The sequence below is a fragment of the Cimex lectularius genome, unplaced genomic scaffold (assembly GCF_000648675.2).
Source record: "Cimex lectularius strain Harlan isolate CLEC.00 unplaced genomic scaffold, Clec_2.1 scaffold368, whole genome shotgun sequence".
Lineage (NCBI taxonomy): Eukaryota > Metazoa > Arthropoda > Insecta > Hemiptera > Cimicidae > Cimex > Cimex lectularius.
In genome coordinates, this window is record NW_019392899.1 from 221,853 (window position 1) to 248,330 (window position 26,478).

The 26,478-nt window shown below is 35.1% G+C and overlaps 1 protein-coding gene and 1 non-coding gene across 8 annotated transcripts; both read right to left on the bottom strand.

Annotated features, from left to right (window-relative positions):
* Positions 1-3,226: 3,226 nt before the first annotated feature.
* Positions 3,227-24,310, bottom strand: LOC106672068 (chromodomain-helicase-DNA-binding protein Mi-2 homolog). Of its 7 annotated transcripts, none has more exons than XM_024229209.1 (31): positions 24,022-24,310; positions 19,938-20,017; positions 19,623-19,745; positions 19,434-19,560; positions 19,064-19,362; positions 18,841-19,002; positions 18,541-18,777; positions 18,272-18,468; positions 18,062-18,185; positions 17,650-17,990; positions 17,407-17,581; positions 17,069-17,169; positions 16,739-16,991; positions 16,326-16,634; positions 15,537-16,264; positions 15,354-15,477; positions 15,106-15,294; positions 14,889-15,041; positions 14,681-14,827; positions 14,480-14,585; positions 14,265-14,398; positions 14,105-14,196; positions 10,878-11,073; positions 10,624-10,806; positions 10,427-10,549; positions 10,021-10,266; positions 7,920-8,086; positions 7,490-7,850; positions 7,253-7,430; positions 7,050-7,184; positions 3,227-3,624 (listed from the first exon to the last, which is right to left on the bottom strand). In XM_024229209.1, exons 1-31 carry the CDS (start codon positions 24,056-24,058, stop codon positions 3,617-3,619), a joined length of 5,835 nt encoding a protein of 1,944 aa, XP_024084977.1. In that variant the 5' UTR covers positions 24,059-24,310; the 3' UTR covers positions 3,227-3,616. The 7 variants fall into 7 exon arrangements, with proteins under 7 accessions (XP_024084977.1, XP_024084976.1, XP_024084974.1 ...); XM_024229208.1 differs by having other exon boundaries at positions 16,739-16,994; positions 19,064-19,359; positions 24,022-24,309; XM_024229206.1 differs by having other exon boundaries at positions 16,739-16,994; positions 24,022-24,309.
* Positions 20,383-20,671, bottom strand: LOC112127768. Its single transcript, XR_002910726.1, has one exon. It is a non-coding gene; the product is annotated as a small nucleolar RNA U85 (small nucleolar RNA).
* Positions 24,311-26,478: the final 2,168 nt, after the last annotated feature.

Consider the following 26,478-nt stretch of genomic DNA (forward strand, 5'->3'; position numbering starts at 1 on the left):
ATGATGTATACGTCTTTATTGCGATATTTACTTTCATATGTCTATTTGGTTTAAAACTTAGAACAAAATGTTGACTTAAAAATTGACAAAATTGATGTTCCGTGGATTTAGGGTTTATATGGTGGCGGCTTTCTTTATTCGTTGGAACATTGATGCAATTATTTAAATAGGGACAAAGTAAACAAAAAGATCAAATGCTTTTAACAAATAAATCTATCCCTGACCCCTGATCTTAAGCTGAAATAGTTAAAGAAATTTTCCCGCGACATTGCTTCCTCATATTTGGGTTTGTACATAAAATTAAAAGCCCGCTGGTTTCCTCCAAGATTATTTCATGTTCATGCTTCGTTAAAAAATTACACCGGTGACATAATAAAACAAAGAAAGTATCACGCTTGGCTCACGTGCGTGATAAAAGCGGTTTTGAAACATCCAAGGATCACGTGTTGACCAAAGTTGGTGTCTTTATCTAGACCCTGCTCACCGGCCACGACGCGCCTCAGCTTCTTCACACCAACCAACAGGAAAGATCGCAAAACCTGTCAATTGCACAATAAATGTTAAGAATTTTCACTACAAAAATAGGAAAGTTTCAACGCTCGAAATTTTAGTAATTTTATCCATTCGATGCATTCACCTACATAATAATTATTATGATAAATATTATTATAAATAAGAGGCTATAATAGACATTTTATGTACATATTTACTATGTACCCCTGGATGTTGGTCTGTAGGCCCCTAGGTTTCAATTTATGCCCCTGATTATAGAAAGTTGCACCTTGATAACAGTAAGTTTGTGGGATTTAAACAAGTGTAATAGAATCATCTTCCTCTATGTATATGTTCATTTCTTACAAATCATTCTACACCTAGCACATTTTGTAGTATTTTATTTTGAAGGGTTTGAATCCTCTTGACCTTTGGTTTGGTTTGGTGACAGCCCCCCCCCAGAAAAATTGGACAGGTGAGTGTAGGTACGTTTGTGGTTTACACAAACCACAGGTCCAAGTTCCATGCCCATTCATAGGTGTTTTAGAAAAAATTTATTTCAAACTAATTTTTTTTGTTTGAAAAAGGATTTTTCTCCACTGCGACCTTTATAAATCTATTGTGGAACCCCTATAAATTTGGGGAAGGTCACGTTTTCTTATAAGTTCAAGCAATTTCCTCGGTGCCTCTTCTGCACCACTTTTGGTGTGAGAATTGTCTTGCTGTGGCTTTATCATAACTGGGCTACTGCTTCACATTCACAACAGATATGTGCCAATGTCTTTGGATTCTGCTAACACTTTCTGTCTCTGCTTTGCCCATATTGTTTAGGTGGTAGTAGGCCTATAATTTTCCTCAAATCATGTCTGCTGAGGGAGAGAGGAGTTCCCTCACCTTGTTTTGAGAGATTTATAAATCTCTTAGCTTGCTTCATACCTGATGCTTTTGCCCTTTTTTAAATTTTTTCTCGTCATTTTTTTTTTTCTTTTCAATTCTAACTTAAGTACACACTCAAATGAACCTTGTGATTCTGGTCTCATGGGTGAAAGGGTTGGTGCTTTTGTCCAGTTTTTTTCTCAAACCATTTTTCCAATTCTAACTTAAGCGCACACTCAGGTGCACCTAGTAGTGGTTCTGGTCCCATGAGGTAAGAAGGCTGCCCCTTGTTGGCTAGGTGGTCTGCCTTCCAGCAAGTTCGTCATTGAAAGCACGTGCATGTGTTGCCTACGTACCTATCTGAGAGTATGTAAATCTGTGCAACTTTCATATTTTTTTATATTGTCTTATTGAGCAGAGTTGAACTGCATGAACCTAAGCATGAAAATTGTGATTAGTTCAAGGGGTTCTGCTAGGGTATGCTTTGTCCCTTTTACGCCTTAACTTTCTCCCTGTTCCATCTTTGGCCCCTTCCTGAAGCTCGGTGTTGTCCTCTTAAATAATAGTTGATTTAATATAGAAAAAAACTGGGAGTAGTGTTATTTTTTAATATCATCCTTCATTTGATTTAAGAATAAACTATTGTTGGCAGATGCTAAGGCCCAACCAGATGACGGTTATGGTGTTCCAGCAGTGTGTGAACTGTGGTGTGTCACTTTGAACAAGATACCGTTGTACCAAAAGTTTAATCTATTTGCTTTCTTCTAGAGAGCATATAGTGTATTTTAACACTTAAAAAAATATTATTAAGTATGAGTTCAGATGAAGGAAACCTCTCTTGCTATAATGTTGAAGAATTCCAAGAAAATGAAGACGATGTTGGATGCATCAGGGAGATACATTAGGATAAAACCACTTAATTACTTAAATAAGGGGACCATGGTGGCCGAGTGATTTGGGTGTCCAACGCATATTCCCATGCTAGTGGTTCTGGGTTTGATTCACAGCGTAGCACAAGGGTTTTTAAATGGATTATAGTATGAACAAATGCATTGTAAAGTGAAATGACTCCTCTTCCGTGAAACTCCACGGTAGTTAGATGTTAAAAGTCTCCTAATTTTTTCATGCTGTTAAAAAGCCATGGGCCAGTTGGACACCCTAATACTTGGCCACAACAGTGAACAAACAAAATTTATGTCTCAAAAACGAAAGGCAGTAGGGTGATCAACCTCTGATTTTGTTGCTTGTTGTTGCGATAAATCAGACTGAAAGCAATTCCAACGTACCACAAGTCTGGCAGAATCGTCCAAAATTGCATAGTATAATTACTTGCCATGCAGCCTCCTGTCAATTTGTCTGGCCGGGACTTTAGGTTTAGTATGGGGTATGTTACATGTATAATTAAAAAAAAAAAAAAAAAGAAGAATTTAAAATCGTTTATTATGAAACAAAATTAAAAATTAATTACAATCTCTGTGACCCTTTATTACATTAAAATTGCAGATGCTGGAATATAAAGAAAATTTCAAGTTCTTTTACAAAAATTTAAGTTCATCTGATTCCTGTGCATTGCAGCACACTATATTTCACAAACAAATAAATAAATGACTAAGGAAATTATAATAATTTTTTTAATGAAAAAGAAAACAATAACTTTACTTTTAATAAATTTGTACAATATAAAATACAGTATAAAAGTTTATTAAAAAAAAAATTAATAATGAATGGAAAATAATATTGGAAATTATTGTTTTAAACAGTGGTAAAAGCTCAACTTTCTTTTATTAACAAAGAAATAGAAGAAAAGCATTTATAGTACAAAATATATCTCTATCTAAAACTATGGGCTTGTATTTGTAAGAAAAAAAAAATTGTATCCTTTAGAAAGGAAAAAGAAGGAGAAAGCCTCTTTTTCTTGAATCCCCTTAACCTATAATTTGTTTTTTAAAACTTTTAATAGGAAAAATAAATAATAGATGTTTTCCATTCATACGAGTGTTATCATTGATTCACATATATTCTTAACTTAATACTTTAAAAAATAATCCTAATAGGAAATTTAAAACAGCACTGAATTAAGCTATGCACCCTTTTCTTTCTTATTATAGCACATATCTAAAACCCAAATCAACAGCTATGAACATGAATTAAATATGTTTTTTGTTTGTTTGTTCAATTTTTTTTATTACAAAAACCTACAGTACTCCAAGAGTATTGCAAATTAACAACATCCTTGCATGCCCTCAGATCAATTTCCTGAAAACAAAAAAGGGAAACAATTATTATAATCTATGAATATATGTAAATATGACTACTATTTGTTATGATGGAGTCATCACCCACTGATGATGATCAATATGTAACCGCTCACTTTTTACATTACAAGAAGTTGTGTGGGCAATTCTTTTGAGTATTTTAGTAGGATTATTTTTAAAAGAGGAGAGGATGAAAGTTGACTTAGGCTATTTACATGAGAGCTCAAAACGCGACATTTGGAACAACCCTCCAAACTTGCGTTACATCAGTTTACAAGGAATAGTATAGAAAAGCACGATCGTTTATTCTCCTATCCTTTTATCCTCCTCAATCTAGGCGAGCGTTTATATCGCATACAATGTCGGCATTTACTCAGCAATGCTGATGCTCGGAACATCCCATCTATACAGATTTTCATCTCAGCAATTCAAACTTCTCATATTTCTTGAATTATATGTGTATTATTTTAAAGGTACAAACAAGAAATGTTTTTGTTTTTTATTATTGTTAAGTAGCATTAGTTTATTTATCATATTTGAATGGTAGAATAAAAGGATAAGGATGAGCCTATACTCATGCTGAGACTGTTGCTAGTCTGACTCCATTATTATTATTATTAGCCATACAACCCTATGGCAAATGTTAAATTATGCAACAAAAATTTTTTTCCATAAGATTATATTACCCCCGTACACATTTGCCCGATGCCATACAACGCTACCCTATTCTACTGTACGCTACGCAATGCAACCAAGTTCCCTATTGTCCAGATTTTCGTCGAGTAGCGTTGTTCAGTCAAAGACAAAAAAACCAGAAACTCATATTTATTTCAAACAATATGTATTATTGTCGTTAAATTAATTACATCATACTTATCTTAATATAAACCAAATTAAGCAAGATAAAAAATTCGTTAGTTTTTTATTTAAAAAATGTAATTTCTATAGTTTGGCAGAAAATTTATCAAAACATCAGAGTACCATTTATTGATAGAATGAATTTAACTAAAATTTATAGTTATTTAGACATCGTGAGATGCGGTCGGGTGTGATGTAGGTTTCAGAAAAACATTTTCTTTATCGTGCCAAAGTTTCGATCTTTTATTGAGATCATCTTCAGGGCCTGGGATTTACAAACATTGTTTACATATCACAATTACATTTTGGATGTGGAAAAGTGAATTTATACAATGCAAAATATATTTTACATTCAAACAAAGTATTTCTACTCACTCAAAGTGTTTGTCTTCTGGGTAATTGTGCCATCCTTGCGTGTCGTCGACAACAACACGACATGACACGCAAGGATGGCACAATTACCCAGAAGGCAAACACTTTGAGTGAATAGAAATACTTTGTTTGAATATAAAATATATTTTGCATTGTATAAATTCACTTTTCCACATCCTAAATGTATTTGTTAAATATAAACATTGTTTATAAATCCCAGGCCCTGAAGATGATCTCAATAAAAGATCGAAACGTTGCCATTCTTGCGTGTCGTGTTGAGAGTGCACAATTACACAGAAGACAAACACTTTGAGCCCTGAAGATGATCTCAATAAAGATCGAAACGTTGGCACGATAAAATGTTTTTCTGAAACCTACATCACACCTGACCGCATATCACGATTTCGGAATAATTATAGATAACATACTTATATCATCACATCACGCANGTTTTGCTCATAAAATTTAACTATCAATTTATTATAGGGTTTTGTTCATAAAATTTAACTAACAATTTATTTCATGGTTTTGCTCATATAATTACACCGTTTTTGTCAAATAGGGTGAGAACCCGACACCCATATTTTTTTGTAGTCCATTTCAAACTGTGTTTTTGTAATTTTGTCATCATCCAGATTTTCGTCAAGTAGTGTCAAGTACAGTCAAGGACAAAAGAACCAGACACTCATATTTTTATTTCAAACTATTCGTATTATTGTGGTTAAAGTAATTATCAAATGCTTGTTTTAATGTAAACTAAATTAAATGAGATGAAAAATTCATGCGATTTTATAAAAATTATTTAATTATGATGGCTAGGCAGAAAATGTATCAAAACACCGGAATATCATTTATTGAAGGAATGAATTTAATTACCAATTTATTACACGGTTTTGGCCATAAAATTTAACTAATAATTTATTACATGGTTTGCTCATATAATTACACTGTTTTCGTCGAATAGGGTGAGAACCCGAACTCATATTTTTTGTAGATTATTTCAAACTGTGTTTATGTAATTTTGTCATTCGGTCCAGATTTTCGTCAAGTAGCGTCGAGTACAGTCAAAGACAAACAAACCAGACACTCATATTTTTATTTTTAACTATTCGTACTATTGCGGTTATATTAATTACAAAATGCTTGTATTAATGTAAACGAAATTAAATGAGTTGAAAAATTGATGCGATTTTATAAAAATTATTTAATTATGATGGCTAGGCAGAAAATGTATCAAAACGGAATATCATTTATTGATGGAATGAATTTAACTAATAATTTATTACATGGTTTGCTCATCAAATTTAACCAACAATTTATCACATGGTTGTGCTCATAAAAATTTTACTATTTATTAAATGGTTTTGCTCATAATAATGCGTTAAGAGCAAAAGAAATGTTGCAATTATGATACTGATTCGTGATGCAAGCTGTGTGACTTGCGTGTGGTGTGCGCTTGACGTTGAACAGATGTGCACACCCTATGAAAATAAGAAGGTGCCAGGTCAGGTTGCGTTGTGTTCCCTGCTTAAAGGTTAAATGTTCACGTTTTGTACCACTCTTCTGACAAGGAAAGGTTTTGAAGGTTTCTGTGAGAGATGAGAGGACCAGAAGAGTGGGAAAGGACAGTTTTATCATCACCAAATGTTAGATGATATAGAAATTAGAAGGACGCCTTTAAGCTTAATAATTAAATAGCATTTTAGCGTAAAAATTTATTCAACACTGGCATGAAGCCAAAGAATATTCCAGCGCGTCATTCCTTAAGTTGGAGAGAGGTCAACGATACGATACTGCTGTACTATGTATTTGGTGAGAATAGGCAGTCCAGGATGATCTGAGATGATCACAATGGAATAGTTAAATTTGGCAATTTCCGATCATTTCTGTACAATTATCTTTGTGGATTTTGAAGTGACAGTTGTATTTTGAGATCTTTAATGACCAGACTATGAAAACAAAACCAAATCTGTGGGAATAGGCTGACAAAAATAATCAGAAACAACCAAACTATAGGTTGATCACCACGAAAAAGGTTAATGTATGTTTAATAATTTAGCCAAAAGGACTTTTTTGCTAGTGTTATCAACGTAAGTCTATTTCTTACAAACATATCAATTTATTAAATTTATGTGTGTCAAGTACTTTTGACGGCTCAAAGTAATTAGTTTATTTCAATAAACTGATTTTTGATACCTGTGAAGGATTGGGGTGTTGCCGTTTGCCCAGGTACAGAATATTGGGGCCTGAAGTTGGTGAAACTTGCATTCGCAAAATTTCCGCTGAGCTGGCCCGAGTTGAAGCCTGCAGGGAACTGGCTGCTGATTATGCCTGCAAAGGAATGAAGGGTTTATATAAACAGCCTCAGAATGTTTGGACACGAAAAAAAAAGTACGTACCAGTTTGATGTGATGTTGTTGGTGTGGCTGGGGAAGATGTTGCCGCCAGCCTGGACAAAATTGACCTTTCGGACATCTGTAGGCGTTGAGCAACTGGTGGTATTCGAGCCAGTGTCGCTGGTAATCTCGAAACATCAGATTTCATATCGGATAAAAGTTCTTCGAGTTGATTCAGCACCTTAAAATAAAAATAAAATTAAATAATTCAAAATAAAAAAAATGCTTTATACTACTTACTTTGTGCAATACAGCATTTGCGGGTTTGTTGCCAGCAAGGCTCTCTTTAGAAAGGTGCTGGTGCGATTCGGCCAGACACTCGACTTCAGCAAACCTGGCGTTCAGCGACATCGCAGGATGGTTCGGGTCTTGCGTGAGGTTCAGGTAGGCTGCTCTCCGCAACTGTTCCTCGATCACAAGAGCTTGTTCCAACAGCTTGAAACGCCTCGCAAGGAACTTGTTCTTGATCTCGAGGAAATTCCCTTTCCCGACATCCATTTTGAACGGCTCGTTGATGATGGCAAACCTAATGTCATTCTGAATATCTTGCCATCTTCCATAACCGTGTGTGACAATGCCACCTAACAGCCAATAATCGTGCCTAAAAATGAAAACATTTTTTAGAAATGAATTAAAATTATACTTTAAACATTATAAAAAAATGGTTTACCTCCTATGCCAAATCTCATACTCTCTCCCAGGAACTGCAGCCTTTTCTTCATTCTGCCAAAGAGTATGAAGTTCTGTAAAACCACCGTCGGCAATGTTGAACATAAACTTTCTCTTAGATTTATCTTCATCAGCATCTTTGGCCTTGTCATCACTGTCATCACTTTTCTAGAAAACAAACAGGAAAAATATTTCCTCTTTAAAAATTGAATATATAATAATAATCATAAAACATTGTTGTTTGGAATGTAACATGTTAGAGTCTCTCATTCACAAAAGCCAGAGTAGTTTCTGAAGAATCTATAAATTTTGTGTTTGTCAACGAGTGAGCAGACTGTATTCTTTAGAAAAAAAAAACTCTGACTCCACGAAGCTTCAAAATTAGTAAAATAGAGAAAGACTGGGGCGAGAAGAGTGAAGGGAATACAAGATCGATCAAAAAACATTTTCTCAGAGAGCCACTGTCAACAGGCCAACGATCGCGAGAAATAAAAAAGACTAAAGGAAAAAAAGAATTTTCCACCATCAATGATTTGCACAATGGCACATGTGAGTGGTTCGAATGACAACAAAGTGTGTAAGGCGGAAAGTACCTGAAGTAAGCATTGCTGACCACGAGTTCAAATTCTGAAAAATGGCATTAACAGTGTCTGTTTATTAAGGTGGCCATTCACGATCGCTCCAAATGGAACTGCGCCAAGCCGTATAGCTCCGTTTGGAGTGCCTGAAATTTGAGGGGGCATTCACGACCGCTCCACAGCCAGTCGCTCTGAACGTCATTTAGTGAATTACCTTCGCTGTTTGTTTATATATTAAAAGCAAAACACCGAAGAGGAAATGGTGTAAGAAGTGGCTCCTGAACAGAAGCCGTAATACCCATATCAATTTGACCCTTGAACCCGCTGATTGGAGGAACTATTTAAGGATGGGTGAAATGACTTATTTATTAATTATATTTAGTGTTCTATTGACCAAATTACTTCTTTCAATTAATTAATATTTTTTGTAAGATTTTGGTTGAAATGAAAAAGCTAGTGCCATAAGCGGGATCTGAATCCATGGCCTTTTTGGACCAAAAAATGGCAAAAAGAGAGAAAATTCAAAAGGTTGTAAGTTGAGATGGGGAGTTGGTGTCCGAGTGGATCGAACTATCGAAGTCACAATAGCTCAAGTGGTTAGAGCAGCGGCATATGTAGCCGAAAAAAAAAACAACAAAAAAAAACACGTAACGATTAACGTCTTATTTATATATACTCCAGCTTGTTACCCCCTTGATTAGAAAACAAAAGATAGTCATGAGAAAAATTATCACTCTACATGAAAGGTTGACAGTCACATTACGATTTCTCGCTACAGGGATGAACTATGAAGAACTTAAGTTCTCAACTACGATTTCTGCTCAGCGCTTAGGGGTTTTCAATACTGCATCTCTCGTTGCATTTGTATCCTTTGTTTTGAAAAGGTCAACCAACTGGCTGAGGATTGATTTTCTTTTATTTATATCGTGGTTATCATTGTCCACCACTTTCCATAAACATGGTAAATTCTCATACAATTCAATCACCTAAACAATAAAATCTCGATTGGATGTCATTGCCAATAAAGAATAAACGTTTTTCACTTTTTGAGAATGTAGGACAGAGATGTTTGTTCAGTGACAGAAAGACAGAGACTGCGCCACAAAAACGTGGGTTTTCCCATTCATGACCAAGCCAGTGCTCCATTATTCCACCGTTCATGCCAGGTTTTCCCATTCACGAACGGGCCATGCCGTCATCGCACCATATATGTTTAGAGTGGCACGATGGAGTTTGGACCGGTCTATTCAGCACAGCCGGGCACACGCCAATTCAGTTTTGCCATTGACGTGGTTTTTGGAACAGCGTCGCTCCGTTTGGATTGCTAGGAGCGATCGTGAATGGCCACCTACCTTTAGAAGTACTTTCCTTAGTAAACCAAATAGAATAATGATGGGGTAAAATAAAATTATTACAAGTGGTCATTTAGGGAAGTTTGACTGTTAATAGCAGACCGCTTTAAGCTGTGGTTAATGTACCCCAGGGAGAATCCCAGAATGTATTTAATAATAATAGAAACGTTACCTCTTTGTCTTCCTTTCCATCTTCTTTCTCTTCTCCTTCTTTGTCTTTTTTCTCTTCGGCTTTATCTGACGTCTTTTCACTCTTGACACTAAGATCTGTTACTTCTGACTTATCCTTGTCAGACACTAGGTCTATCGGTTGATCTTCTTTGACGCTTACTTCCATTTCTTTAGAAGCCGGAGCCGGCTCCTTGTTTTCATTCGGTTCTTCCTTGATCGTCTCTGATTTTATTTCCAACGGTGCTTGCTAGAAATTAAAAAAGAAGTTTAGAAAATCAAATAAAAGAAAATAAATAATAACATAATGGAATCATAAACTTTATCTGATCTGTACTTTTATCATAAAGTACTCTCTGCAACCAATGTGTTAAAAGAGGTTAATAGATTGTTTAAAAATGCAATCTTACCTTTTCTTCTTCAACAACTTTGGCCTTCTCGCCATCTTCCTCTTTTTCACTCTTTTCCTCGTTCTTAACAGTCAAGTCTTCTACTTTTGGTTTGTCATCTCTATCCGTCTGCATATCTTCTGCCTAAAATTTAAAAATACCTCATCAATCAGCTTTTCATAGGAATTATTTACTTTTGAATCTGTAAAAGTATCTACCTGAGACTTTTCTGTAAGCGTGGGAGCGGGGCTCGGGGCAGCGCTTGTAGCAGGCGTTCCACTACTGCTCGCGCCTTCACCAACACTACTGCTGTTACCCTGAGGCTTCATTCCTTCTAACATCGGCTTCTTCAAAATTTCTGGCATGGAGTAAAAGCCGTTTATGTGCTCAAACTCTTGAACCTTTAAATATTGAAAAATTATTGTATGTTTTATATTGATATACAAGACTGTTTTAAATAATGGACAAATACCTTTTTCCTAATTAGAGACATAACTCCTATTCTTGTAAGGACGTGCTGCCTCGACAGGCCCTCTCTAGGAACGCCGTCGGCAAACGTCTCTGCGTTATCAGCGCCTGGCTCACAAAGGTGACGCATGAACAACGACACGTAAGCCTTGAAATGTTTCTCCGATTTGCCCCTCAGGTCCCGTACCAACCTGGAACACCTCAATCCCTTACTGTGATAATTTTGATTGCCACCAAAAACAGACGATGTCCCTTTTTAATCGTCTTCCCCCTTGGGCTAGACCCAGCGGAAATTATTTTCAGAGAACTTGGCAAATGGGCGGCACATTTGTCAGATTTGAGATTCTGAATATTTAATTATTAAATACACACAACATGTAACATGCATGGGGTGATTTCAATATGTTAGTTGGAAATTACATTATAAATTGTGCATGAAGGGGGGGGGAATGATTAACTGGGGAAGATGACACACCGCAATATTATAATTGACCAAAACAAAATATTGACTGTAGTTATCACACCTCTGTACTTCCCTTGGACAACAACTCTTTTGTATAGACAAATTCTGATTCTCCGGAGTTATCCCATTAGTTTCTTCACATTAAAATCTAAAAAGCAGACACGGCTTTTTCGATATATTCTGACTAAAGCTTTCCCAAAAGTGAACAGTAGCTTGAGGAAAATGATTGTATTATCTGAGAAAAGACCTGTTCAGCGGCAATTGGCATTCGGCAAGTACCGCATGCCTATTCTTTGCTGGATAGGAGAAAAAAAAATCCAACCAAGGTCAAAACACTTCAATAGTACAAAAAAAATAATTTTTGTTTTGATAATTTGAATCCATTGGTTTTAAAAAAATAAAGAAAAGAAAAAAAACATGATCAAAACACTTCAATGATAAGCAAAACAATAAGAACAAACAAATCATTTAATAAACGTACAGTTTTTTTGTATAATTTGTAGAGGGAAAAAACAAAGGTCACAACACTCCAATGGTAAAAAAACCCCTAGAATTATACCTCTTTCACTTAATAAATGTACAGTTTGTTTTTATAATTTGGAGAGGGAAAAAACAAAGGTCACAACACTCCAATGGTAAAAAACCCCTAGAATTATACCTCTTTCACTTAATAAATGTACAGTTTGTTTTTATAATTTGGAGAGGGAAAAAACAAAGGTCAAAATACTCCAATGGTAAAAAAAACCCTAGGATTATACCTCTTTCACTTAATAAATGTAGTTTTTTTTTTTTATATAATTTGGAAAGGGAAAAAACAAAGGTTAAAACACTCCAATGGTAAAAAAAAACCCTAGGATTATACCTCTTTCACTTAATAAATGTACAGTTTGTTTTTATAATTTAGAGAGGGAAAAAAACAAAGGTCAAAATACTCCAATGGTAAAAAAAACCCTAGGATTAACCTCTCTCTTTCACTTAATAAATGTAGTTTTTTTTTGTATAATTTGGAGAGAGAAAAAAACAAAGGTCAAAACACTCCAATGGTAAAAAAAACCCTAGGATTATACCTCTTTCACTTAATAAATGTAGTTTATTTTGTATAATTTGAATCCACTGGTGAGAAAAAAAATACAACCGACCCAGGAAAAGGTCAAAACACTTCAATAGTAAAAAATCTAGGATTACACCTTTTTCACATAATAAACTCAATTTTCAAATCAAAATCATAAAAACACTTTTCCACTTGCAGCAACAATGCTAAAATCCCCACAAAATAAAATACACATTCCAAACTATGGAAGCGTAAAAGGGAAAAAATTTGGTACGGGGGTAAAAAGAAAAAAGTGTGGTTTGTAGTAACAAAAATATGTATATGCAATGATTTAACCTACTTTTGCCACAAAAGCCTTGACCAGCATAATTGCTTTCTAGTGGTGGATGCCTGTCTAAATTTATGTAAAATTTACATTGATAACTAACAAGAACTAGAACTGAATGTACAAGTCAACAGTGGTTCTGCTGTTTTTTGTAATGGATAGAAACAAATCAAAGACCAGCTTCTTTGAGGACCACCTAAGGGGCTTAAATGGGATCACTTATTAGTGACATTGGAGAACAAGGACAAATTAATGGTAACAGAGCTTTCAGACAGATTTCAGGTACATCGCACATTAGAAATAAGAATCAGATTTACTCGAATTCATGAAATGCCGGTCAGGAACAAGGAAGACCCATGGCTTTTTGCATATGAATCGGAACAATAAACTTGAATAGCAATAAATCGGAATGGCTTATTACTTATTTAGTCACTCAGGGTCCTTCTGAAAATGTTAAATGGCATAGGACCGTTTGTGCAAGAAGAGATGTCGATGTCATGAGTAGGATTGCATAGATACACTATGCCAAGATAGACCATCTTGGAGCATTGTTGTATGTAAAACATCCAGCGCTGGAATAGATGCAACGTTGTTTCACCATGACAATGCCACGTGTCTCACTCAAAGTAAAATCGTGTTAGGCAAGCAACAGTTGCCTCACCCTCCATACTCTCCAGACCTTGCCCCTTCAGATTTTTACTTGTTTGTTCAGACACAACCACTTAATAGGGAATTTTTAAACGAAAACGATCTGAAAATCAGACTTACGGATTTCTTCTCAGTTTGTCATTTTTTTTTTAGAAAGAAAAAAAAAATCAGACCTTTACAAAAAGAGGATATTTCTGCACCCAGTACGCTGAAAGTATGTTATAGAAAACAAACGACTATTTTACATTAAAAACAAAATATATTTATATTTTGAAAGTATAGACTTTTTTTTATGAAAATTGAAAAATCTTATGTACATACCCCATATGCTAAATTTTTTCTCTTATCTGATATTTGATTTTTCTTCTTTTAAGTATTTGACGATGTCAAATGTAGTCAAATAGTGTTTTTTTTTATTTGTCTTTTCATGGTTTATTATAAAGGGAATTTTAAATGGGACTTTATATTTTTTTTTACCAACTAGTTTCAATTCATTGTTTTTGTAGTTCGGATGGTGATTTCATAAATCAAGACAAAGGTCAGTTTCATTTAACATTTCCTTTACAACAAAACATGGTGTGGCAGGGGGAAAAAATAATTTCTCAAGAGTGTCCATTATAGGGAAGTTTCACATATTATGCTATGCATTTCTAGATGTTTTAATGTGTTAAAATAGCTATTTTTGTGTGTAAAACTTTATAAAATGTATCATTCCTTCATGCATAGATTCCGTAGTTAACTTACCACTGTGAGTTGAAAGCATCCTGAGGTGGCATACCGTACCTCATAATAGCATTAAGGAATGCTTTACGTTGCCTTGCATTGAAGCCAAGAACCTATAAGTAAAAAATAAATAAAAAATAGTTTCATAATTTTTTTGTTTAGATATATCAAAAAAATTTACCTCGATATTCCCGCCAACGCGAGCAAGCAGTGGTGGTAGCGGCCTGTCTTTCTCCTCTCTCCTTTCTGGCCTCCTCTTTTTCTTGATGCCATCTTCAGTCTTTTCATCAAAATCATCGTCTTCTTTATCATCATCTTTTTGATAAAAAAAAAGAAAAAGGAAAAGTGAAATACAGGTTCGTCTATTGAAAATAAATTTAGGAAATGTTATTTTACCCGAAGGTGCTGAGAAATCTGAATTGTAATCAGACAGATTCTCTTGCCAGCTGGAGTCCGCATTCTCCCTCGAGTCCACAATCCCTCCGTCATTATAATTCACCTTCAATATATATAAAGTGCGTTTTAAGTGTCATTTGAACTTACGGAGCGATGATTAATTCAAAAATAATAGGGGCTTTTGATCGAGTCGCAATTTACCTGTTTTCGTACTCTCTTTCCTTTCCCTAGAGTCCTCGAAAGATCTTCTTGTTGCTGCTCGTAATGATGCCTGAGAAGCTTGACCCAATATGCTGGGTCTGTATTCTCAGCCTCCTGTTTGATCACTTCTGTTCCTTCTTCCTCGTCCTATTAATTTGAATTTTTTTTAAGCACAAGAACACAGATTAGGAAGGATGTTAAAACATACCTCATCTTCTTCTTTTGTTACATACGAAGCAACTTTAAACGATGATAAGTATTCGTTAGACCAGTTTTCTTTTTGTTCGATTCCCATTTTTGACCTATCTAGCAAATCTTCCACAGCTTTATCGTCATAATGTATAGCTTCATCTTCTTTACCCTAAATGATAAAGAATGTGATTTTTTTTATTTTTTATTTTTTTAAGGGAGATAAATTGTATTACCTCTTCTTCCTTGAATAACTCCTCTGTACCGAACCTTAAAATATCATCAAGTTCTTGCTTTGTGAAATTAGTTTGTTTTCCACCCATTCCAGGTCTCACTACTAAATGGGTCAACATCATTTTCCTCTTAGCGACTTGAGTGACCCTTTCTTCGACTGAATTACGCGTTACAAACCGATAAATCATAACCTAAAAATCAAGAAATTTAGCACCGTTTTTACTCTAAATAAATAATTTATTGAGGTTACCTTATTAGCCTGACCGATCCTGTGAGCTCTTGAGAAAGCTTGGATATCGTTGTGTGGATTCCAGTCAGAATCATAAATGATGACAGTATCGGCTGTGGCCAAGTTGATACCCAAACCACCAGCCCTAAATAAAATGATGTTAAATAAAAAACCAAAATTTGTTTAAAAAAAAAAAAAAATTACCTTGTTGATAGAAGAAAAACAAATTGAGGCGCACCAGGAGCGTTAAACCTATCGATTGCTTCTTGCCGAAGATTTCCCGTTATCGCACCATCAATTCTTTCATATTTATAACCCTCCCCGTCCAGGTAGTCCTCAAGTATATCGAGCATTTTTGTCATCTGAGAGAAAATAAGTACACGATGGCCTGCCTCTTTCAGTTTCTTAAGCATTTTTGAAAGAAGGATTAATTTTCCCGAAGCTTTAATAATGCCCTGGAGGTCGTAGGAGCCATTTGGCCCTAATGGGGCCTCTTGAGCAGCAGCGGGGAAGAGGTAAGGGTGGTTGCAACATTTTTTCAAGTCCATCATGATGTTTAAAAGTGAAACAGACTGGCCACCACCTTTGGGATTCAGCGCTTCGTAATTCCTCGTCAAAATATACTTGTAATACTTTTTCTGCATTGGAGACAGTTCCACTCTGACAATAAACTCGGACTTTGTCGGCATGTTCTTGAGCACATCGGCTTTAAGACGACGCAACATATGCGACCCTAAAAGTTCATGGAGACGCTTTACTTGCTCCTCTTTTGAAATATCAGCAAATTCGTTTTGGAATGTAGCAAGATCATTGAACTTTTCTGGTGTCAAGAAATTTAATAAATGGAAAAGTTCCTCAAGATTATTCTGCAAAGGCGTTCCAGTCAAAAGTAGTTTATAAGAGATTGTATAAGAAGCCAACAGCCTGAAAAACTAGAAACAAAAAGAACATTAATAATTCATAAATGTACTTTCTTCATTATCTTCATCTTACTTTGCTTTGGTTGCTTTTTAATCTATGTGCTTCATCTACAACAAGCACGGCCCAATCTATCGACCCTAAGCAAGCCACGTCAATTGAAATCAATTCGTAAGATGTTAAAAGCACATGGAATTTTATGTTGTTGGACCTAAGCTTTGAGGCTTTCCCTCTCATGATGGCACCTTCTTCAAAGGAAAACTCATGCTCTCTGATCACTGCACGAGAATCTTTGTCGCCGACATAAGTTACAACGTAGAAATCAGGAGCCCATGTCTCAAATTCCCTCTCCCAGTTGATTATCGTTGACAGCGGTACACTGACCTGTACAAAAAAAAANAAATAATAAAAAATAAATAAACAAATAAAAAAAAAAAGGCTCAAAATGTTTTTAAAAAAATTTAGTTTTGGCAAAAGAAAATATTTACCAAGAATGGGCCTTTACAGTGTCCCTCTTTGTAAAGAGAATACAGAAATGCAATAGTCTGGATTGTTTTTCCGAGACCCATTTCATCGGCCAGAATTGTGTCAGTCCCTTGGCCCCAAGAATACCGAAGCCAGTTTAAGCCCTCGAGCTGGTAAGGATGAAGGCAGAGACCGCTCGCGTCAAGGTAATCGGGCTGTTTGTCAAATTTCTTCTTCAAGTCAGTCGAAGGCTTTTCAGGAGGTGGGATGAAAAGTCTTCTAAAACAAAGTAATCATTTTAAAAACCCACAGTGACAAGTGATTTTTTTGAAAATGAAATTTATTCTACATACCCATTTGCACGGTCGTCGTCATCTTGATCTTTTGATTTAGACTTTTTACCTTTGCCTTTCTTGGACTTTTTTACATCATTAAAACAAAATGATTTCATTTCCTAAAACACAAATCAATTTAGAAATTTTAATTAGAAAAAAAAAAGCTAGTTTATTTTATTGTATTCTATTCTATTTATTGTAAGGAGAGGCCTTTAATGAAACCTAATAAAAAGGAATCATTCTAAAACTCGCCTGGTTTAATTTATCCCCAGTAACAATTTGCGCAATGCAAAGGACTTGTACATTCTAAAATTGATCGGGGAATTGTAACAAAAGTTGTATGTCACACAATTTACCTGGTAGTAATCCACAGCTCTTTTCAAACCGGGAATGTCTTCATTTTCATCTTCCCATGTAGCTTGATCGTATGAAAGATCTCTCCATTTGACGAGGTATAAATTCGTTCCGTCACGAGTCACTCTGTTGTTGATTATCCTTTGGATGATTAGCCATTCTGGTTTGATGCCATACCTAAAAACAAACACGTTAATGTTTTTCATTATTAACGACTAAAATATAATTAGAGCGGGGCAACCGACTTGTAATATTTTTCTTCTAATTCTTGTTCGTTGATGTTTGCCTCTCTGATCCTCTTCATCCGATTGTCCGCCTCGTCGAGCGGTTCTTCAAGCTTAGGTGGGTCGTCCATGTCGTATTTACGGATGTAACTTCGAATCATTTGCGTATGGAAAACATCCATTTGAAGCTCAGAGACCCAACTGCAATGCCAGTATGACATATCGGCCCATTTGACAAAATACTCCCTCATTCTGGGCCTTGGCCTTTTTCTCGCGCTTTCAGGAAGGTCTTCCTCCTTCGTCTTAGACTCGACCCATCGCCATGTTAATATTTTTGAAACCTTTCCTCTGAGTGGTTTCGCCTAAGAATTAAAATAATGTAAAAATCAAACAAACAATAAAAAAATATAATAAAAAAAATAAATATATTTACCGAACACCGAGGACATTTCCAATCCCCATCAGGTATATCAGTTAATGGAGGGTTTAAACAGAATGTGTGGTATGCTGAGGGGCATGAATCACAGCAAAGAAGCTCTCCACCATCCTTACAAACCCTAAAAATATAAAACGTTTTAAGCCATATTTGGAAAAAAAATAAATAACAAAAATAAATAAAAATAAAAAATTCCATAGTTCAAACCTGCAAAATTCTTGATGGACGTCGTCTTCTTTTTCCTGAATACCCTCTCCTTCGCAATGTGGGCACGACCATTTACCTTCAGGTGTGTCTTCAAGCTCAGGATCGAGACAAACCAAATGATAAGCCCTTGGACACGTGTCACAAAGAATAATTTCTCCTCCTTGCTGGCAAACTTCACAATAATCTTGATGATCCGTCTATAAACATAATTAATTAGGTATATATATGAGAAATTAATTTTTTATATAAAATATAATTATTTGGATTACCTCATATCCGCCTTCACTATCTGGAAATTTACTAGTAGTCCTCGTCTTTTTCTTTTTCTTAGTTTTATTGCCAATTTTTGTCTTTGCTTTTTTCTTAGGCACTACTGGCTCTTCCTCTTGGGGTTCGCCTTCAGCGGATTCGGTTTTATTTACTTCCTCGGCTTCTGCGAGCATTTGTTCAAATTCTGCATCTGAGTCTCGCTCAGAAGCAGGTGCAGAACCTTCATCTTCTTCATCCTTTTGAAAAAAATTAAGTTAAATGTGCTATAAAAGTTTTTAAAATTAAAATAATAAACTTACAGAATTTTGTTTTCTTTTTCCTATCTTAATTTTAAGAGTAGGTACTTTTGTGTTTGCAGGAGGAGCTGATTTTTTTCCAGATGATTTCTTTCTCCCACTCCTTTTTTTCTTGCCTTTCTCTTCGACATCATCATCTTCCTCCATTTCGTCATTCTGACAGACCTAAGAGATAGTAGTGTTAGTTATGCATTACATAAAATTTCATCATAATTAAAATGTCTACCTTGGCTGCTCGAGCACTCCTGCTCGGCTTTGTATATTCGCTTTCAGCCTCCATCTCCTGTTCTTGCTCGGGCGGCTCAGTGTTTGGATTCGAATTACAGAAATCTCTCCATTTTGCGGCAACCAGCATCATCATTTTCCCTATCGGGACTTTTGGATTGTCCTTGGCCAAAAGAGGCCGCACGTGCTGCTGAAAGAGCTTGTACGTTGTCAAATTTAAATAATCCTCTTCGGTGTATTCGATGTCAACGTCCGTCAGACCAAAAAGGTTGCAGACTTCCTGCACTGAAGGTACACCTGCTAAAAGACGAAACCATAAGAATTGATATATTCACAAAAATTCTTACAATAAAATAAAAAATTGTATTCACCCCCAGATGTGTCCTGTTGCACTGGGGTAGCAGGCTTTGGCATAGGAGTTGTACTCCCCCTAGATTTCCTTGATTTTTTCCCATAATCAGAGTCATTTCCCTCTTCGTCAATTGGTCCTTCACTCTCCTGAAAATAATAACACAAAAATAGGTCATAATATAATTTTTTTTTTTTTAGTTTACACTTACATCAGCGCTGTCATTCTTCTTCCGTTTCTTTTTTTTCTTCTCTTTCTTACTCTCTCCTTTCGCTTTTCTTTTCTTGCCTTTCTTCTTCTTACCATCTTCTGGGTAGTAGTCATCATCAGGGTCCTTTGTAAAAAATAAAATTAAATTAACACAAAAACTATGTTGTGCTCTATTTTGTTATTATTGCAATTTATCAAATACATTCACAGGCTACATTATTGTCAATGAATGTTAAGATAATGAGGTCTAAGTTAAAAGAAAATTCCTCAGATTTTAAAAATTAAAATAATTAAAATTACCAGTTCAATTAATTACCTCATTCCTACTTCTTGCATCACTTTCAGGGGAGTTGGCACCAGTTTCCTCCAATTCTACTCCTCCTTCGACTTCCTCTTCTATAAAAAAAAAGAAGAAAAAAATAAAGCTAAATAAGTACAAAAAAAAAAAAAAAAAAAAAAAAATTGTAATCAGAGAATAGGATAAAATAAATTATTGGAGTTTTCTAATTTTAAAAGATGTGGTTTGTCGAGAATAGAATGGGTGGCTCCCCTCCTTAAACCAACCCCTTTTGTAATAAACTCCCTCTTTTCATCCCTTGAATATAATTTCAGAGGGTTACCGAGGATCCCTAATCTTCCTTCTCCCCCACACAGTTAGAAGTATGACAACTGGATATTTTTTCCTCCCTAAAGAATAATAGTTTATATTTTATCCATTTATTTTTACGGGGAAAATTAAATTTGTAAACTTTTATCAAAAAATGCACCTCAGATTACTAAAGATGGAAATCACAAAATTGGAAGGAAAATTAAATTGCTCTCTGGATCAAACGCCGATTGGAGAAAAAGTGTAATTGAATGCCGCGAGGCACCCATGACTGAAGGAGATCCCATTGGGCATTCAATGTTTAATGTCTCTTTGTTTTTACAACAGGCACCGAAACTTTTGAATGTCTGTCAAGATTACAAAGAGTCGGCCGATCCGGAGTGAGTCGTTGCAATTTAATTTTAATCTCCCGTATTTTCATCTAAACTTTATCATCATCGGCTGCGATAAAAGTTGTAATAATAAAAAGTGAAACTAAATACAATTTTTAAGAATGTATTTTTACAAGCAAAAGTCAAAAATTGATCATAAAAATTAAGCTATAATAGCAAATTTAATTTAACGGAAATAAACCCAACTGGTTCAATATGCTTAATTATTTAAAGGTAGTGATTTAAAAGTTTTACAAAATAAAACCAATTAGTAAAAGCACTCAAATTTAAATCAATTCCACTAAATAAATACTTAAGAATTGATGTAAGCCCTGTGAAATTAAATTATAACAAACTCCTGTAAACAAAGATGCAGAACTTAATCATTCAGGTAGGCACAGGGTTACAATTAAAACTGGTTCGAAAACAATAGTCAAATAATTTATTAATTGGATAGTAAATGGTCAATATGAAAAATAATAAACACCAAATATTTATAACATTGCAAAACAGGATTCGTTCCTCTGTGAAATTTAGTCCACAAGGATGGTAACTAATAGACTAACAAAAATCCATTGATTTGTTTACAAATTGACTATTTAAAATGTCGATATAAACATTACTGACTGATTCTACTTCTTATTCAACATAAATATTGTGTATTAAAATAGATTGATTGTTTTTGTGAAGATGAAAGTATATGAAATATAAAGACAGGAAAAAATCATTGGAAAAAAATTCTTTGCTTTAAAGAACAAAATTATAAAATACTGTTTTTTAAATGTTAATGTACACTGTATACATTTTCTTTATTCAGTCTTGTCCTTTCTTTTAGCATCGTTCTTTGATAATACAAATTAATTATTTAAAAGTGTATTTTTTTTTAATAGGAGGTTTTTATATTTTGGAAAAAAAAATTTATATAATAAAAATACAGACGATAATATGAGCTAAGTGAATTAATAATTGTCAAGGGATGGCATGTTATTCTGTATATTTGAACCATAGGAGAAAATATTCTGTGCTTTAAACAATAAAATTGTAAAAGTCAATGATAAAAAAAAAGTTTTGTTGCACTTTTGATTGGAAAGGTCGAATGGGCTGGACTTGATGAAACCCACAGTTCCACTCCATGTTCTAGTCACACTGTCCAGTACCGAGTTATATTTTTGAAGGTCAAAACAGATTCCATTCTTAAAAGACTTTGTACTTGTCCAAGTCTTAAAAATGATTGCCTCTGAAACCTTACATGGATTCCATATCAGTCTGCTGCTTTATTGGTGAGTGAAGTTAGCGAGGTAGTAAGGAGCGTTGACAATTTCTCTCATGACTTTTGGTTAGATGGATTGGATGGGCTCGATTTGGCCTGGATTGATTGGCAGCACCCCACATTTCCACTTCGTATGTCCAAAGTGGTCTCAGTAATGTCTTGTATAAAGTTAGTAGAACAGATTTCGGCCGTAAAAGTTGTTGTCTTTTAAAACTTGTGGGGATTCCACAACAATCTGCTGTTTTATTACATCAAGTACTGCCAAGTGAGAAACCAGCCCCAATACTGGCGCTCAGTGAGATTAAGACACAAGGGGTGTCGATTTAGGGTGGCAGATTCTTAGGTCGATGTGAAACTTTTGGGGTTGAAAATGGATCAATTATATGAATATTGAGGTCATTGTGGACAGTGAGGATAGTGACATAGTAAGGAGCTTTGACAATTTGTCTGAGCACTGATTGGCAGGATTGGATTTGCTGGGTATTGGCTGGCTAGGCAGAACCACACAATTTCTCTATGTCCAAAGAATCAGTAATGTCTTTTATAATTTTGACGGTTAAAACAGAAGTCTAAGTTGTAGTCTGTAGTTGTCAAAGTCTTCAGTTAAGTTGTCTCTTAAATCTTGTGGGGATTCTGCTTCAATCTACTGTTTTATTGCATATAGGCGGATGAGGGGGCCCATGGTCGAATATTGATACCCCACTGCCATAAATTAAATTGATTATATCTGTAAAGGACAATCTAAAAATCTTCGTAGTTCCTTAAGTTATATGTTAAGTTGATGCCCCTTAAGTCATGTGGGGATTCAACAGTCTGATGTTTTATTGGTGAGTGAAGCTAGTTAAGTAGTAAGGATCTTTAGACAATTTGTCTCAGGATTTTTGGTTAGATGGAGTGGATGGTTTGGCAAGACCCCCAATCGATTCCACACCATAGAGGGTCTCAATAATGTCTCGTGTAGAGTTAGTTGAACAGATTTTAGCTGTAAATGCCTTGGTAGTTGTTGTTTTTTAAGACTTGTGGGGATTCCACATCGGTCTATCATTTTACCGTATCAAGTACTGATAGATTCTGTCTTCCTTTTTATGTATTCCTTTTTATGTGAATATGTAGTGTGAGAAGTTGGAATAAATCGAGTACCCCATCTCAATTAGATTAATTATATTTCTAAGGCTGATTTAAAAGTCTTCATAGTTGTCCAAGTGTTTGGTTAAATTGTTCTCTTAAATTTTGTGCACTATGTACGTGTATAATCCGAAGTATCTGACTTGAGTGCAAGTCAACAGCTAATAGTTGTTGATATACAGTGGAGGGTTTTATTTTTTCCTAATTCAGGCTTGTCTTCCAATTTTTGTACCAGTCTTTACGCTGTTACATTTAAAAATATGCTTTTGTGAATAGGTTTTTATATTTTATTTGAAATCCGTTTGAAATAAAGTACTTTACATACTAAATATGTAGGCGATAATATGATAAAGTAAATTAATAATTGTCAAGGGATGGCATGCTATTCCGTATATTAGATCCATTTAAAATTAAACTTTTAAAAATTGAAAGCTTTGAATGTGACATTTAAAATATAAAGGCAGGGGGAAAAATATGCTGTACTTTATAGAGCAAAATTATTAAAGTCAATAAAATGAAGGAAAAAAAAGGAGAACAGGAAAATGGGCTTAAATGGAAAACGTGGTGAAAACGCCGGAAAATTGTAGGCGGAAGGTTGCAGGAGGTGGCGAAGTGGCGAAAATCCGTTTTCCACCGAATTTTCCGTCAGACGAAAATGCCGGCGGATGTGCCGCGAGGCCGAGTAGCCAGGAGGCGAACCGCGATCGACATGCCAATTTCTTTGTTTGACGGCCTCCATTTTGTTTAGGGGGGGCCAGGGGCCGATGCCGCTTTACTTGACAAGGAAAATAATGAGCCTCCTTAATTTCACACCTCCTGGAAAAATCGTCTCGGCCGCTTTTTAACCGGAAAAAAGGCCATAGGAAGGCCGACACGGATCTGGGATCGTCGGACCCCCGAAAGGGACGAAAACCCCGACCCGGGACAGCACTTATTCTCATAATATTCTAATGATATGGTAAAAGGGGGAAAGTTATTTTGTTGTATGCGGCAAACATAACCCCCCCGGGCCGCTCTCGACACTTACCGGGCATACAATCCTCGACTTCTTCTTCCGACGCCATGTCCCGACTCTCGATTGGAAATCCTCTTCGAACGAATCTCCCCTTTCGACAGTTTTCACGATTTTCCGCAGTTTCCCAGCATAAACGAAACTAAAACCATAAAACACAAACCGTCCGGACTCGGGTATGCTAGCGACTACATAGGCATGCGCGTGAGGCACCGTTTCCCGGTGCCCGGGTTCCCGTTAAAGTCAACACCTTTACAAACGAATCCGTCAAATTTACAAAATCGAACGTCAAAAATTAATAAAGAATGTCTCTTAAAGACGATTAAACTCGGCCCGGATCTTTTTTGATGTTTTAAAACAGTTTAGAAACGAAGGAACGAAGCTCTAGACTATTCAAGAGGTCGTGGTCATGCTCTACTAGCGCTCGATCATAAAAAGCCGGCTCTTTTGAATTACTCCCTCGAAAACGGCACTTTCGACCCCGCCAAACGTACTTAAATACAAATAACATTTAACAAATACGACAAAAACATTCCAACTTTGGCGCTTCGAAATTCTCGTCTTTGTCCGAGTCTGGTTTAACCGCCGAAAACTCAACACGTCTCGGAACGTCGCCGATGCTGATGAGCTTTAGTAAAAATGTCTTGCTTATTGATTAGCGTCAAGTTGCCGGGAAATTATTGAAAAGCGGAACGCGCATGCCTTTATTTTCGTTCATTATTTCTTAAGTGATTCTATTATGTTGGAAAATTTTGTCTGCCTTACAATACAACTTAGATATCTTTCGTAAATCAGTAACAAAAAAATCATGTTTCAGATTTAACGTCTAGATTGAAGACTTCACCGTGCGATCATATACTTTGTACAAAAAATTTTCTAATAAGAATATTAAATTAAAAAAAAAAAACTGAATATACACTGACAGGCCAAAAATTCTACCCAATTGATTTTTTTAAATATTATTTTCTCGATATAAGAAAATTCTGCCATTAATTTGTCCACATTGTTTTTACGAATAAATATTTGTTCATGCTATGTTTAAATTGCGAATATCAATTAGAGGTAAACACACTTAATCCTTGCTAACTCAGTAAAAGACTAATGAAAAATCCGCGTAAAAAAAATTATATAGAATTAAGAAAGGCATCGGTTCATGGCCTGAGGAGGCTAGGCTTAGGCGGGAAAAGTTTATGCTTAAGAAATTGTGCATAGGTCATACCAAGACCACACGGACTTCTTCGTATAGGGTGAGATCACGCATGTGTTTTGTGAGACAGTACAACACATAATGACAGATGAAAGAACTAAGGCTAAAAAATAAAATAAATTCGACATCCCGATTGGCAGCAGGCCCAGATCACTGATTAAATATTTCAGAACCATATTTACACCACATATAATTTTTTTTGCTGTATTCATTGTTCCTCTATGTATGTTGTATGTGTTATTTATTGGAACTGATGTATTTATTAGCGTGAATTGAGTTGCCTATCCCCGAATATCTAGAACTCTAGAGTAGCGTGAAAGGATTGTGGTATGTACATGTAATTCGTAAGCGTGAATGGAGGAGTATCATCAATTACCCCTAGGAATATCGGGTGTCTGGGGTAAGGAGATCTTAACCAGATTTTTATCTTTTATCTTGTTTTTGATTATGTGTTTGTTATTTGAATTATTTTATCCATCAATGACGAAGGCTAACATAACATATTATAAGAAAAGAGAGATTCGAATACCATTATATCATACAACATCATAACTTGACTGGAAAAATAAAATTAGAAGGATTAAATTTACCAGTCCTAGTCAAGTCAGTTTCGATATTTATGTATTCGAAGAATTTTCTACAAAGGTAATAGCTATATTATGTGAGATAGAGATAAGTTACTTTTTGAGGAGATATCAACATATCATTTAAATATAACAAAAAACAAAATAAATGAAGCTCCTTGATAATTCCAAAATCTTTAATTGTCTTTATATCACGATTTTTATTCTACAGATTTAAAAATTTCTTTCTGCCATTTATATATGGCTGGAATCATTTCACGTTGTCATCTCTAATTCCAAAATTTTATAGTTTTGTTGTAAATCGTAATCGTTTGCCAGGTCTAAGACGATTTTGATTACTCCCTTTTTTCGGTGCTCTATGTACACTGACAGGCAGAAAATTTCACCCAATTGATTTTTTTCATTTTCTCGATAATAGAAAATTCTGCTCTTAATTTGTCTCATTATTTTTACCAATAGATATCTGTTTATGCTAGGTTTTAAATTGGGAATATCAATTAGATGTAAACCCATATAATTTTTAGTCCAAAACAAGAAGAACAATTTTTTAATGTTTAATTTTTACGGAGTTTAAAATGTTTATTCTGTCTCATTTGAATTCTAAAGCAATAAACTGGTTGGTTTTCATCTTTGTTTTCTTAATTTCAATTTTTAAACTTAAAAATGCCACTTAGTGCTGAG

Excerpts from the sequence above, each read along its gene's own strand:
- LOC106672068 (XM_024229206.1), bottom strand. The coding sequence starts at position 24,058 with ATGGCGTCGGAAGAAGAAGTCGAGGATTGTATGCCCG. Across the intron at positions 10,550-10,623 it reads CGCTTACAGAAAAGTCTCAG|GCAGAAGATATGCAGACGGA; the intron begins GTAGATACTTTT and ends TTTAAATTTTAG. Across the intron at positions 10,267-10,426 it reads AAGTTGTTGAAGAAGAAAAG|CAAGCACCGTTGGAAATAAA; the intron begins GTAAGATTGCAT and ends TTTAATTTCTAG.